This window comes from Tachysurus vachellii, chromosome 7, assembly GCF_030014155.1.
Source record: "Tachysurus vachellii isolate PV-2020 chromosome 7, HZAU_Pvac_v1, whole genome shotgun sequence".
In the NCBI taxonomy this organism is placed as follows: domain Eukaryota; kingdom Metazoa; phylum Chordata; class Actinopteri; order Siluriformes; family Bagridae; genus Tachysurus; species Tachysurus vachellii.
Window position 1 is genome coordinate 17,472,179 of NC_083466.1, and position 15,814 is coordinate 17,487,992.

General features: G+C 39.1%; 1 protein-coding gene across 1 annotated transcript in view; it reads left to right on the top strand.

Moving 5' to 3' along the window:
* Positions 1-6,626: 6,626 nt before the first annotated feature.
* Positions 6,627-15,814, top strand: part of sema4f (sema domain, immunoglobulin domain (Ig), transmembrane domain (TM) and short cytoplasmic domain, (semaphorin) 4F) — a 49,881-nt gene continuing 40,693 nt past the window's right edge. The window contains exon 1 of the mRNA XM_060874681.1: positions 6,627-7,391. Coding sequence (XP_060730664.1) covers positions 7,304-7,391 — 88 coding nt within the window. The 5' untranslated portion in view covers positions 6,627-7,303. The remainder of the gene's footprint in view (positions 7,392-15,814) is intronic.

Consider the following 15,814-nt stretch of genomic DNA (forward strand, 5'->3'; position numbering starts at 1 on the left):
TGGGGGTCTCAAAACCCTGTTAACATAAATAGTGGAGTTGAGTGACAGCATGAGTGTGGCAAGTCATGGCTCGAGCCTCACATGGATGTGTATATACTATTGCCACGGCAACCACAAGAGAGCTGTTCTGAATTGAACAAAGCGGCAAGCGAAGACACTCCATGTGTGAAAAGCTTTGTGAGGGTCTTACTCAAAGTGAGTGTTATTTTTTGTTTGAGAGGCGGGGCCAGGCTAGACAACCTTTAAAGCTCAATTATACCAATAACTAGTCTGTCTTTCATGGTGAAGACGAAGTGAAGCAGCAGTCTGATCATTGCAAGTGAATGATATTCTTTGGGAAAGTCCTATTGAAGAAGATTAACAATTAGTTAACCATTACCGCTTTAAAGAAATGTAAATAATCTGAGACTCATTTGATGCAATTAAGGGCAGGATCTTTACACCTCCTCTTTCTTTTCTCAACCTTCTTTTCTTTTATTTCTGTGTGATCTGTCCAATTCTTGTGATCTGTCCAATCCATATAATTTTGAGTGGAATATGTCAGATGAGAGAGCATAGTGTATGATCTAGTGGTGACCACCATGGTGGATTATAGCATGTGAGTAGGACAGAGCTTCTGGTTATGGACTTGTCTTTCATCATGCACACACAGTCAGCCCACAGTCACTGCTTTGTATTCTGTTTTTTTTTTTTCCATGCTTGCAAGTCAGTCTGCCCATGAAACACCAGATGTTGCCTATTTTTGCTGCATTCCTTTATTAAAATTCACTGTACATATGACACTATATATAATACTCTAAAACTGACCGCTATACTGTCTCGAGGATTTGTAATTCTCTCACTACCCTTGCAGTATTGGACAGTACAATTTGTTGAATGCAGGCTCCTCAGCTGAACTCCTGGGACTAATGAGTTTGGTGTATTATTACACAATTGTTCCCAAAGCTACTTTTAAGGGAATAAAAGCTGTGTTTTCTGGAGTGCTCCTCAAGCTCCTTGTGTAGCACTGAGAGTGTATTTAGGGATGCATAATAACGAAAGCAGCCATCTGCCCAAATCGCCTCCTTAAGGGCAAAAGACACGTTCTAAAATTCATTTTTTGAACATGATGCATAATTATATATTTAAGGCACATATGGTTTGCTTGCTTGGCTTGCTAGTTTGCTCTCACAGGATTGCGGTGGTTCTCTGCATATGTTTATAGAGTTAATCTCAGTCATACTCCCCCAATGCAGGCAGGTTTTTGTTTGTCAGGTTTTGAGGAATCAGATTTGTCATGCCAATCATTCACAGCCCTGATTCCTCCAATAGAGTTGTCCTCCTGAACACCCTCTTATTAAGTTCCTCATTATCTAGCTCTCCTCCCTCATGCATATTCATCATGCATTATGTTGATCCCTAAGGGACTTGATTTGAAATAGTGCTTCCCTTTTCAGACCAAGTCTTTCATGGTAAATTGGGGAAATAAAACATATAGGTTTACCTTGTATGAAATGATGATGCTGTGAGCAGGCAACTTATCTGCTCTTCATTTGATTGTTAACCCATTCATCTACTTTTACGTACAGTATCTGTTTCTAACTGAACATGCTCCATCTTCTGTGGGTTGCAATTCTCTTGAATGGTGACATGAGGTTTATGACAAATCCATATAGTCAAGAAGTGTGATGTTTTAATTGCTGGCATTTTCAGGAACATATAGGGTGATAACATTGAGTATTTCAATGATATTGTGTCCGTTCTTCATGAAGAAGGTTTATTTTAATTTATACAAATAATCACTCACCCTAATACACTTCTATGGATCGTTTGAGCCATGCTGCCTCATAATTACTGTATGTTATCTGATGAGAGTGTTCAGAGGAGACTGGTTCAAGCTGACAGAAAAGCTATATGGTAATGCAAATAATCAATCTTTATAACTGTGATGCACAGAAAAGCATCTCAGATTGCATGACACCAAAACTTAGGTGGTTGGGCACAATATTAAACCATATTAAGTTTCTGTCAACCAAGAACAGGAATCTGACACTGTAGTGGGCACAGATTCAAGAAAAGTAGACAGGTGAAGATTGGAAAAACATCTGTCTTTTTCCAATCTTCACCTGTCCATTGGTCAGTGTCGGTACATTTCCTTCCCATTTAAGTGGAATCAGCAGTTCAAAGGAAAGTACACAAGGATCACAATCAATTTTATTGACTTTGTACTGTACGGTTTATTCTTTTCTGAAGTTAGGTGAGTTATTTCAAGCCTCTTGTACCTCTAGTTGTCTTTATGTTGTGCAGGAAAGCCTGAAATTCTCAAATATGCTGATCATAATAAAAACATCACATGACAGAAACCCTAGGATATCTGAATGTGAGGTCATTTATTGTGGAAATGTCTGATCAGAGGAATCGTATGTTGATGCTTTTATCTATCAAATCTTTTTGCTATAAACAGATGAAAGGTTGTAATAACTGAACATTCATTATTGTATTAATTTGTCTGTGCAGCGGGTCTAACATTTTAATCAGGCATTCAAACCAAATTATTTTCAACAAAAGCTGAATCCATGATTCCAGATATTTGAAATTCATATCTTCTGCATTATGCACTTGATTTGCTCTCAAGGGACTTGTAAGGATCTGCTGTTTGCTCAGTGGTAATCAGTGATTTGTCTGTGGGAGATTTTGGCGTGAGATTAATGTCTATTTGGCATAATTTCACCTCCTATTATGAATTATCTAGCTGCAGCCTTTTTGGCTGTAATAGGATTGCACAAAAAATGTGGATCATTTTTAATCAAAAATGAAAGGTTGCTAAGTAAAGTGGATTCCTGGAATGCATTAAATTTGGATGTATTTTATAAAATGGACATTTTGCTCAGTTCACGAAGCCAGCGTTGTTCACCATATTGTAATTTTCAATCAGATTAAGCTATTTTTAGAAATTATGTGGTACTGAATATATAAAAATATGCATGAAAGCTTTAGCATTTAGCATTTTCTTCCTTTGTCCCTGAGTTTCCAATCTGTGTAGATTAAGGCTGATTCAAAACAATTTATTACAACAGATGTGTGTGTCATGTTTGCCTTTTAGTGAGCAAAACACCTGTTTGAGCAATAATCTAATCAATTTAAGTGGAAGCCCCATCTGTATAATTAAATAAATGGAGATTCCATATGGCCTTTATTTAATAGAGCTTTCTTGTGGAGTGTATCCTGAAGTTCAGAAATGCTCTGATATTAAACCAAAAAAGCCCTATAAAAGCCCCCCATTTGAGTGTGTGTGTGTGTGTGTGTGTGTGTGTGTGCGTGTGTGCGTGCATATAGCTGAAAAGTTACACATCCTCTTTACTGGGAATACTATTAGGCATTTTCCGCAATAAATAATTAGCAGAATTTAATGAGTGGAGTGAATAATTGGAATTCTTCACTGAGCATTGATTGTAGTGCCAATACTTAGGCAATTTATAGGAACAAGCAAGATGAGAGGGACAGATCAGAGAAGCGTGTGTCACAGAAAACGCTTATCTCATACACACACACACACACCTACACACAAAGCGGTCAACATACACATTTATTTGTGCACATGTCTGCATTTTTTTATTTCATACACAGCACACACACATGCCACCAAATCAGTCTGAACATTCTCACTTACTCGAATATCAATCCTTGTTCCATATTTCCTCAAGGATGGGGGGATGGAGATAGAAGTGTAAATTGCACTCACACCATCCCCCCCCAAAGTGCTGCAGCAGTGGAAGGAAAAATCCTGTGTGGCAAGTCCGTCTGCTCGGGGCTACTCACCACATAGGCAATTTACAGATAAGATTGTGATGTGGTAACTTACAGCACCCTGCAGAAAGCTTCGCAGCACCTGTATCCTGCTAACTCAATAGCCGAGAATCATCTACAGCACGGGAGGAGACTCAAAGTGCCATTAATGATATAATGACTCCGATACTGCTCCTGGTCTTACGTGTTTTTCCTGGACATGATGTGTATTGAGCCAGAGGGATGGCATGCATTGGTATGTGGGGATTGTGAAGGTTATTCTGGTGGAAGGAGGGCATAGCAGATGATTCCCTCCTTGCAGAATTTATACACATGTTCATTTGCAGGGGTTTTGGATGCTTATTAAATGAACATGGTGTTTTGGAAGCTTGCAGAAAAGGTAAAGTCAGGGTCAAAGGGATGACGAACATATCTACACACTAGATAGTTCTGTCTAACTGTTTGTGCTTCATTCATTCATACATTCATTCATTTTTAGTAACTGCTGCATTCTGGTCAGTGCCATGGTGGATTTGGAGCCAATCTTGTTAAAATTAGGCACAAGGCATGAGAATTCACCCAGAATGGGATGCCAGTCCATTGCAGAGCACCATACTCACACCCTTTAACACACTCATTCACATTTACTGCCAATTTAGCGTAACCAATCTGCCTACTCCACACAGACAGTAAACCCAAGCTCAGAATTGAACCCATGGGTCTTGGGGCTGTGAGTTTATTTTTGCCTAGCATTTAAGAAATTTTAAGTTAGGACTGCTATTAATTTGATTCGAATATTAAATAAACAATAAAGATTTTTTTACGTAGGTGCACACATTGTGAGAGAAATTTTTTTTTCTGATGGTTTTAAATAATATTGGTAAAATAAACTCATTATGAATTATGATTTATGATGAATAATTTTTAAAAATCAAGCAAAAATAATTGTGCTTATCATTACAGCCATTATTGTGCCGCTTCAATAAATACTGACTACAAGGTCACCTCGCCCAGTCGGACACTGATTAACTCTGGCATTAGTGACACACACACACTTCTAAATGATTGCACTCCAGACTAGACATTGGTCTCTCTCTGACATACACACTTTTTAAAAAATGTTTTAAATATCCAAATTTACTTTTGCACCCACATACAATCCCACTCCTCCCAGTAAGATATTAAACTGGGATCTGTGTTTGCGCTTTTCGCTATACACAGCAGATAGCAGGACCTCTCTTTTCTAAAGGTTCAGGCCTCATGTTGTGCAGTTCGCTCACATCAGGGGCAGAATAATAATGCCCTCCTCAGACAAATTGTGTGACAATCCCTTTAAGTCTCCTTTAGCCTACTGTTCCTGATTGGTCTCGCTGTAAAATGTAAGTGCAGCCAAATGAGACAGCACAGCTCATCAATGAAGGGTGCAATAGATGATCAGAGATGAGCTCCTTGTTTTTGTTTCATAAGGGCTGAGATCTTTCACTCAGCCTATAGTTCCTCTCATAGGTTCTTGAGAATCCACTGGAGCCAGCCAGCTTAATGAAGAGACTGTTTACAGTATGCAAATGTGTTTCCTTTTCTGTCATCTGAAGCTTGTTAGGAAAGGATCTTGCTTTGGCAGATTATATACAGCCACGAAATGTGGACAGGCTTAGATTATTCAAATGGCTGCTTTTGTTGCTTTTCAGACAACACTGCAATCAAGAGGATGCTTTGAAAATAATGTTTTCTCTGAGCTGGTGTTGAAAAATGGATGGAAAAGGGTATAATATCCACCCTTCCAGAAGAGGGCGCTTTTTAATAACTCTAAATGTTGTTTGACATTTATACATACACTTGAGGTTTCAGGGTCCAAATTTTTGTCACTTTATGTGTTAGACTCAACTGTGAAATTTTTTCAGTCGTCAGCTTGAGAATTTAAGAGAATTAGGCTATAAAGTTCACTGTTTATTATTTGAAGGCATATTAACTTTGTACTCTTAGAAAAAGACAAATAGATGTGCAATACACATATTTTTAACTTCAAATGTATTTTTGCTTAAGATTTCTTTTCCATAGAAGGGGTGACCCACTGTTCTTTCTTAAGTTGTCCACAAGTTGATTTTTCGTGACATCTGACCTTCTGTCTCCTGATCTGGTCACAACCCAGGCCTTTGTTCTCATGCAGATTAAAGAGAGACAGACGGAAACTGAGGCTTAAATAGCACTGTGTAGGCTACAGAAAAGAAGGTCAACTAGTACACCAATTCTCATTACTATGTGGTTGTGCAGTAAGTCAGTCTACATTGGTATGAAACCAGATGAAGCCCCACCCCCATCTCTTCTTGGTTCCATACCAAGCTAGTTTCTGACGTTGTATTAAAATGAATAATACTGTGGTGTGGGAGTGAGATACCTTCCTGTAAATCTTATGAAAATAAATGTTTGAAATTCTGACTACTAGGAAGAAATTATGATAATGCTACATGCCTATTTATATATATATATATATATGATAAAAATTGTCTATTTTGTTAGTTGATTTGAATAAAAGCATTTGCCTTTAATAATAATAATAATAATAATAATAATAATAAATAAATAAATAAATAATAATAACAATGATAATGATAATAATTATGATGGAGAATTAAGAATTAAAATAGTTTATTTTATGCTTATTTATGGATGCTTTTTGGTTAAATACAATAATACTACCATGACTGACCATGACTACTACAGTACTAATAATAATAAGAATGTGTGTAGCGCGTCTCGGTCACGTGGTGTGACTTACCTGTAGGTGATTAGTCAGTGATGTCAGTGGGGTGGGGCGCTGAGTGGAGGGAGCGCACAGGATTTGTGAGCGACTCGTCACCGGGATCTCGGGACAAATAAACGCTGCTTTTTTTCCTTTTTCGCTTCCAGGCTTCTTTTTTTTTTTTTTTTTTTACTCAGCTGTTTCTTTGTATAATCTGACAGCGAGCGTCGGATGTGGTTTGTAGTCATTATTCGCCTGGTGGATGGAGACTGAGAGGTTTATATGGGACCATTTGAATTAGTGTTTACTTCCAAGTGGAGACCTGACCGGACGCACAGAGAAAGAGGAGCGTGATCTTGCTTGATGTTGCACACATCGGGTCAGCATTACTATTGCAATCAAGTTGGAAAACTTTGACTTTTCCCCTGTTTTTTTGGGGGTTTTTTTTCCTTAACGAAATGACTCGTTTGCTTTGAACGCAGCGCTGAAACACTTCACTTTTACGCGACATTGATACCCAAACGCGGAAACGCCACCGGGACTGAGAGTTTAAATTAAGCATCATAAGATGTTGCTTATGTAATTTTTTTTCTTTTGCAATTGTGTTCATATTTATTGTTTGTCTAATAGCAGGGTCGTGCTTTTCGGAAGTTTCCAACTTGCGCGAGCTTTTTCCCCTTCTAAGGGAAACATTGCGTGTTTTGTATCCGTTTATAATAAGCGGTACAATGACCTGCAGCTGAAACTGGGCATTTGAAGACTTTTCTCCTGAACTTCAGTGGCTCTGATCTGCTTAACATGAAGCCGGCCACCTGTCTGCTCTGTGCACTTCTGTCGCTGTGTTTACCTCTCCTCTCCTGGACAGCAGCTCTTAGCAGCCATGAAGGTCAGTGCATTTCACTTTACGCCTGCTCCACTCACTCGCTCGCTCACGTGCGCACGCTTTGTTTAAAAAAACTCAAAATATTTGGTTAGGTGCAAATCATGCAAAGCTTCTGTGGTAAGCTCACGTGCGCTCAGGTTTTTTTCGACAGAGCCGCTGTCATGCCAAACTCCAATGAATCAAATAAAAATAGCTTGTCTTATGATATCGGGCTTGTTGTGCTGTTTTGCATGAATAGAGTCACCATTTTGGTTTGGTTTGGTTTAGCCGTGTTTACCTGGAGAACGCGCATCAGAACCGCTCGCGCGACAGGTGATTGGTCTCAAGTACTTTGTTTTTACGCCTCACAATTATTCGGAATGAACAGGACATGTTGCCAGCGGTTTCCTTTTCCCTCGCTATATTGATGTGCTCTACTTTGTGCCGTATTCATTGTGTTGCCAGAGTCAGGTGCTTGTCTTTAGGCAAAGCAGTTTATTCTTCCTTTGCATGATGCTAACAGGTGTTTGTTGGAGCACTGTGAGGAATTATCTCAAGAAACCTTTAATGGCTTGATTGAGTCTTTTGCTACCACCGTACAAATCTACACTTCATGGCCAAAAGTTTGTGGACACATGGTCGTCACATCCATGTGTGGTTCTACCTCAGGACGCTGCCACAAAGTTGGAAGCACAGAAGTGTAGAGAATATCTTACCTAGAATTTCTTAGAATGATGTTGCAGTAAGCACCTGAAAAAGCACAAATTCCAGCATAACAGTGCCACTGAGGACAAATCAAGGTCTATGAAAACATGGTTTGTCACTGTTCTAGTGGAAGATCTTGCACAGAGCCCTGGCTTTTAAACACCTTTGGGATGAAGTGGAACTTTCTCGTTTGACATCAGAGGCTGATCGCACTAATGCTCTTGTGGCTGAATGAATAGTCACAGCTTCCCATAGTCACGCTCCAAAATCTAGTAGAAAGCCTGTCAAAAGAGTGGAGGTTATTATATCAGTACATTTACATTTACAGCATTTGGCAGACGGCCTTATCCAGAGCGACATACGAAAGTGCTTTGAAGTCTCTATGAATACATCAGTAAAGAGGGGATGAAATCTATAAAGGGGATGTTCAACAAGCACACACGGGTATAATTGGACAAGTGTCCACATACTGGCAATATAGTCTATATTTATATATGTGAGGGTGGTGATTTTGGTGTGCACAAATTATTTCAGAGTCAAACAAACAAACAGATAATAGAAGGCTGTTTGATGGCAGGTTTGAAGTCATTAACGAAAATTCCATGGCTATGCATCAAATGTTGAATTATCAGTCATTTGACACATGCTGCCTTTTGCATTAAAAGCACATTAATATTTATTTATGTAATTTTTTTGACCAATTAGCTGTTGCACTGGTTCATAAGTTTCTCCCAAGTAATAAAGACATCTATTAAAGTTAGTGTGATAATTCCCCTTTTGTGTGGAACCTCCCCTGGGTTCTGTCCCTCATTTCCCACGTTTAATTCTCTCCTGCTTCCCACGTAGCTTTTTTAGAGCTGCTCAACATCTTCCAATTTTTAATTTTTTTTGTTAGAATGGCTTCCCAAATACCATCAGGTTGTACTTTTGTAATTATTTCTTTCATTGTGGGATGGAGAAATCACTAATCATGCCCATATGGCTAGCTTCACCATGTGACTGTTTCCATGTTCCGGTTAAACACCCTGTGGGAGATCATGTTTAGACTAGGGGGTTCTTGCTGTGTTCCACAGCTTGTTTCCTCCTCACATCAGTACTCGAGTGGCAAACAAACTTCTCCAAGCACGCAAGCTACTCTCCTCTCAGGAGAGGCTTTACCCATCAACAGCACAGTTCTCTGCACAGTACCTGTTAGGTTGCATCAAAAGCATTGGCTACCAAAACATGACTTCTTTTTGACTACCAAAACATGACTTCTATTTGAGCCTCCAATGTTTTTTTTTTTTTTGTGTTCTAAACTATACTTTAATTTGCACATTATGTTGTAAGCATTTGATGTTTGACTATCAGTGTAGTGCTCACAGTGTTCATGTGAAAAGGTTCACATGTGACCCTAGCCCTATTTCTTAACCTCTTTTCCCGTTGTCAGATTGGATTTACCGTTCACTTGACTAGCCCTGTTTCTAATACCCTTCTCATGACACTGATTAGGAGCTTCAACATCATAAGTGACCTTCTGAGGTTTTACAAACAAGGCATTTTGTGCAAGGTTAAAAAGTAAAAATATATGATGTAAGCATTATGGGAATTTTCCATCAAAAGTGCATTTTGCTGCTCACAGTGCTGGTAGAATGGGCCGTGGCTTTTTCCATACACATTATTGACTTTCCCTCATCCTTTATGCATGTCTGTTGGTCTAGTGTTTCTCTATCTCCATCTCCATCAAGCACACAATGTTGAGGAACAGGAGCTAGTTTATTCTTAATTTTTTCCCTCTCGGTGCCTGACATATTGTGTGTGTCATATCTTTTTGTTCAAGTAGACATGTATTTGTATTTATTTATCACTTTAATGTCAATTTCTGTTATGATCCTAATATACAGTGGCAGTTATGTACAGCACAATAGCAAACAATGTGTGAGGGAGTGTGTGTTTGCCTCACGTTAAGAATGTGCTCTTTCTCAGACAATGGAAAAAGACAGAGTGCCTCCTTAGCCTACTCAGGATCATGACCTCTGCGTTCTCCTCCAACGCCACTCCTACACTGTAGGCGATTAAGTCTGGTGTGTCAGCACAAAAGAAACGCAAAAGCAAATTTTAATCAGCATCTTTTTACAATGAGACCCTAGTTTGTCTGGTATGAAATGCCATAGCTAACGTAAGCAGAGTGTAGCCTGCTGTGTAAAACGAAGCACAGAACACTGCTATTCTCTGTGTGGAGTTTGTCATGAAGGTCAGGGTTTATTCATACTTCGACATTCTGCTGACTTTCCTTCCTCCTGAGATGTGCCTCTTCCCGCTGAATAAATGAATAGATTTCTTGCCTGGCAGAGTTTAGTGTTGCAGCATAAACTTTAAAACGTTCCCCTGAAAATATATATATATTTTTTTTCCTTCTGGATGTTAACATTTCCCCCTACACACACAGCTCACTCCTCTTAATTGGATTTTGGAAATTGATTTCATTATCTGTTTTCAAGGTTATATTTATATTTGCAGTACCTGCCAAAAAGAAAAATGCTCTGTACACCAATAAAAGTAGAATGCTGAAAGCACTAACCTCCACACCAAGGAGGTCAAGAGGAGGGTCTCAAATAGCTGAGGTCATACATCAGAGGTCACTCCACACTCTCATTGATTGTCTGTCATCTTTCCTTAGCTTAGTGTTATCGAACCATACAGTTATTACAGTGCCATTGAAACAATAAACCATATAAAGCTCTAGCCAGTTCTTATCTAAAGTCTTATTGGCTCCAAAGGTTACTCAGATCAGGGATCAGCATTAGCGATGTGTCAGAGGAGCAAAGAGTCATAGAAAGTCACTGTTTGCAGTCCGTCTGTCTACCCAATGGTTGTGTGATGTAGTTTGACTGAGTGCAAGTGAGTAGGCACATTTTAACGTTTTGACAGAGGTGAGCTGTATGGTCTTACTCACTCATTGCTCTTTATGACTTCTTTCTGCACGTCCAACACGTCATCTTTCACCCACTTGTGACGTACATTCTGGTTGATAAGCCACATTCTTCTAGGTTGTCAGTAAATCCATGACGGTTTACATGGCACTATGTGGGTTAAGCCTTGTAGATCAAAACTCTTATAGCTACACCATGCTTGCCTTGACCTATATTATGTATTCCATGGCATCATAACGCATAATTTGTTGATCAGTCTGGCAAACAATGTGGCATAATTGTCACCCATGTTTTTTTGTGAAGGATGTATAATGCAATATTGAGATCTCCCTCTCACTCATACACACATACACCGACATATTCATTTACATATTTGGCTCTTAAGGACTGCCAGCTGTCTTCTGAAGCTGATGAAGCAAGACACCCAGAAACAGTAGCCTCCTGACAGGCCCTAATGCATATATATCACTACCATTGTGGGAAGTTTTACACCAAAACACTGACTAAAAGAAAATAAGGTTGAAAAAGTTCTTGCTTTCTCCTTATTTAGAGTATAGTTGAAATGCAGCTTAAATAATGGGTGTCCAATATTATCCAGGAAGGTCCAGTGTGGGCTCAGGTTTTCATTCGTCAATCAGAAGCCACACCATAGTTTCATGAAAGCTAAGATTAGCTGATTAAACAGTTGGAATCAGGTGTGGCTCCTGCTTGATTGGACCAAAAAATCCTGCCCCCACACTGGGCCTTTGCAGATAAGATTGGACACCTCTGTCTTAAAACCTATATCCTATAAATTGACCGCTTAAACAGTCTTAGTATTTACTTTGGTGAAGGTTTGCTTCTGCTAAGTAAGTGCCAACAGAAAAGTGGGATGATGTTATGACAAATTGTACATTCAGAGATGATTTATTTAAATGGTACAAATTATTATAGAACAGGGCATACCTGTGTGATGGATACGCTACATGAATGGATATTTAAAAAGAAAAAACAACAACCCTGTGGTTAATAATTAATAGTTATTAATACGTCGAACATTACTGTGAGTTCCAGTGTTTCCAGTGATGGCACTTAAGGGGCAACGCTGTCCCTTTTTAAGCTTTTCAACACAGGAGAGACTTCAGGACAGATGATTTTTATAGCTGTGACATTAGAAGAACAAAATTCTGAAATCATTGATGTGAGGGTGAGGAGAGTAACTTGCTTGATTTAGAAATTTACAGCATTTAACAAACTTGATTTATGTCAAGCTATATCGCATTGCTCTTTCATCACACGCTGTTGTGTTGTGCTCCTTGTTTCATGTATTTTAATAAGGAAATAAAATAAAACTGCTGCAAAATGATATGGTAATTTGTTTCGGGCTCTGTGAGTAACATTTATTTAGTCATAAAAGCACAGACAATATCAAAGACAGGTATGAAGTTAATGTGTGTTCGATTGCATTCATATTGTAATATTAGAATTTTCCATTCCCGGTAGCTAAGGAGTGTGTGCACTTTAGTAGGTGCTCAGTGCCACACCTGGAGAGGAAATGACTGGCTTCGTGGTAGAACACTATAAACACACACATACTGAATGTGTTCCCTCTGGCAGCATGTCTAACTGTCCGACACTGAATCAGTCCCGAACTGAACCGAGTGATGACGCATTCAGTACATTTGCACATCTGTCTGGCAGACTGGTGGGTGGTAGAGGAAGGAGAATGTGTTTGTATTGCATATATATATATAATATATGCAAAAATATAAGAAATATATGCACATGCCAGTAATGTGGTTACAGTTTTTGGTGTACGTCATATGTGCTCTGTTGAGTGTTGTGTGTTACTGGATGTGGGAAAATCAATCTTATGAAGATAAAACTCTCTCACACTGACACACACATGCTGCTTTTGTGAAATGCAGTGGCTATATTTCCCAACAATCAGTCAATATGTTGTTTAAATGCTCTGATTGGTTGATCAGAGTTGAATATTACATCAGCCCATCACCAGAGATGAATGAGGTATGACATTGTGAGTCATTGGGTGAGATGAGAATTCTAGAGCTGTTGAAGCCTGCACAGTACTTGTAGCAGGTTATTGATTTCCAGCCTGTCATGGCAGGATTTTAAAAATATGTTGCAAACATATTGTTTTGATCCATCAGACTCTTTTTATGCAGGGTTCAGGATATAGTTAGTGGTTTGCTTTCACCTTGTTAAATTAGTGTTATTTGGTTTACTTTGCATTTGCCTTTTCTCAGCCTTTATTCAGTCCCTCAGACCACCCCCATCACTCTCTATCTCTTTTGCACTTGCGCTCTCTCTCTCTCCCTCTTCCCCTTTGCTATGATTTGGGGGTCGACTCAAAGCATGGTAGTGCCAGCAACCAGTGCATCGAGATCTTAATGGCAGGATGCAGCCTTGAGAGAACAAAGGAAAGCTGTGGAGTTCTTTCTCCACACACACACACACACACACACACACACACCCTGTTTAAATCAGAAAAGCCCTGACTAATGGATTTGTGTGTTGTGTGGTGTGTGTTTCGGTAGCGGAACCCAAAGGGTGTAAAATCCATCCCTTGTTAGGTCTGTCTTCTTTCTTTCATCCTACTTTTATTGGCCTCTAATTGGAGGCTAGGTTTGTAATTAGAATAAGATGGCTTATGAAATACTGGGGAGGGATATAGTAGTCAACTACAGTACAAATCTCTTTCTCTTGTTTTTTTTTCTTTCCCGCTCCAATCATTTATTTGGCTAGATACAAAGGTTGCTCCTGGTGCATCTGCTGGATGTTCTCTAAAGCAGCTTGGCACAGTACGAAAAATGGTAAACTGATATCATACTTTCACACGTATCTAGAGACTCCTCCATACACTTGCATTGATATGAGACTAAAACGGACACACATTGTGTGTGTGCGTGTGTATAATTGTTTTCAGGAGAGAGTGCAACAGATGCTATGCCCCCACGATGTCACATCAAGCTGAACTCTTTAGTTGGCACTACAGCGATAGAAAAGAAAATAAGCAAATAAATTGTTCTTCATGCATGCCCAGTTAATACCTTACAGGGTTTTTTTTTTTTTTTTTTTTAAAAATTGAGTTGAACTGATGCCAAGTAGGCCAGTGCACAAGTACAGTATGTCAGGATGCATTTTGTAGCTTATATTTCTCCTAGTGTTTAGTTCGTGTCAGTGAGGCTGCTGCTTGGTAAACATGGCCCTGTGGAAAAGCATTATTTTCCAAACTCATTATATAAATTGAAGTGTTTTGCTCTGGCAAAATGAAGAGTGGTTCTGAGTGAAGCCCAATTGAGACCACGAGAACGTGTAAGGATGCACTGGCTTTGATCTAGTGTTATGACTTTCTATTAACTAAAAGCTTTGTGACAGAAAGAAAGAAGCAGCCAGGAGGCATAGACCTGGATGGAAGAATCAGATGATTGACGCTGAGTGGCAGATCGGAGAGATACCAGCTTCGGCTTTAATTAAGTGAGATTCTGGGTTAACCATTATAACTGGCCAAACCAGTATTTTCATTGACCACATTATGTTTCTTTGATATCATCCACTTTATCTAATGAGTTACAGGAAAGGGTGGGGAGCACGGTGGCTGACATGTCAGAATTGTCTGTAGTGTGTGGAGGGGGTGAGTGTGTTCCCTTCAATGGTTAAGCATCCTCTGTGAAGGATAAACAGTACAGAAAATGGATGGAAGGGGTCATTGGTGGCATCATCAGCAGAACTACATTTACATTGCATTAACAGATGTTTGCCACAGGGCCTTATCCAGAGTGACTTTTTTCGAGACATTTTTATCTTATTTTATACAACTGAGCAATCGAGGGTGAAGAGTCTTGCTCAGGAGCCCAGAGGGGCAGCTTGGTGGACCTGGCATTCAAACTTGTTCCCATCAGAGCGGTAGGCAATCACCTTAACCAGTGAGCTACCATATCCCAGAATCTACTAAAGCAAATGGAGCATATCACACTGTAGTTGTAACTTGTGCTTGTAGTTGTAACAAATATGATTATTTGTAAAAAAAAATAAATAAATAAATAAAAATTATACCTAACAGTGTTACTGATCGGACAGCCGTAATTCTGAATCCCAGAACCACCAGACTGCCACTGCTGGGCCCTTGAGAAGGGTCATTAACCTGCAGCACTTTTTAAAACAAAGTATATGTCAAGCCTTATTTCACAAGTCCTAACTTTTTCTCACTTCAAATCTGTCTTGACAGTTCCCACTTGTAAAACACAAGTCATCCTTATCTGTCTTTAATTTAAACACACACCCACACCCAGTCCCAGAAACACTTGGAATTTGCTCACATTGATTTCTTGATCAATTGCGCAATAGTCTCAGAATAACTGTTTTGTTAGGCTCCTTCCGTCTTTGCTGGAATTGATTCCCCAAATATCAGGTATACCACCAATTTCCTCATCCTTCCAGTGAATATAGTAACTGGTGTTGTATAGTATCCTTAAAAGCTACAAGAGTTCTTTACACGCGAAAGTGTCTCGGGCTTGATTTGAAAAGATCAAATTCTTTTTTGTAACACAGTACTGACAAAAACGTATCTTTCTACAAAAATAAGAGAAAAAGGAAACCCGGTCATATGAATGATAAACATATTAAAGATATGTTTATGAGCAGAACCGAAATCTTGTTCGTGTCTGTATTTGTACAGCCTGAACAGGTTTTTCATTTGTTTGCCAATTGGTTATTTACCTATGGGTACATATTGAGCCATTGCTATTGACTCATTGACATCATTCACCAGTCGAATTTCCTGAAAGACAAACACTTACGTACACATGCTTATGTATATAGCCTACTTAA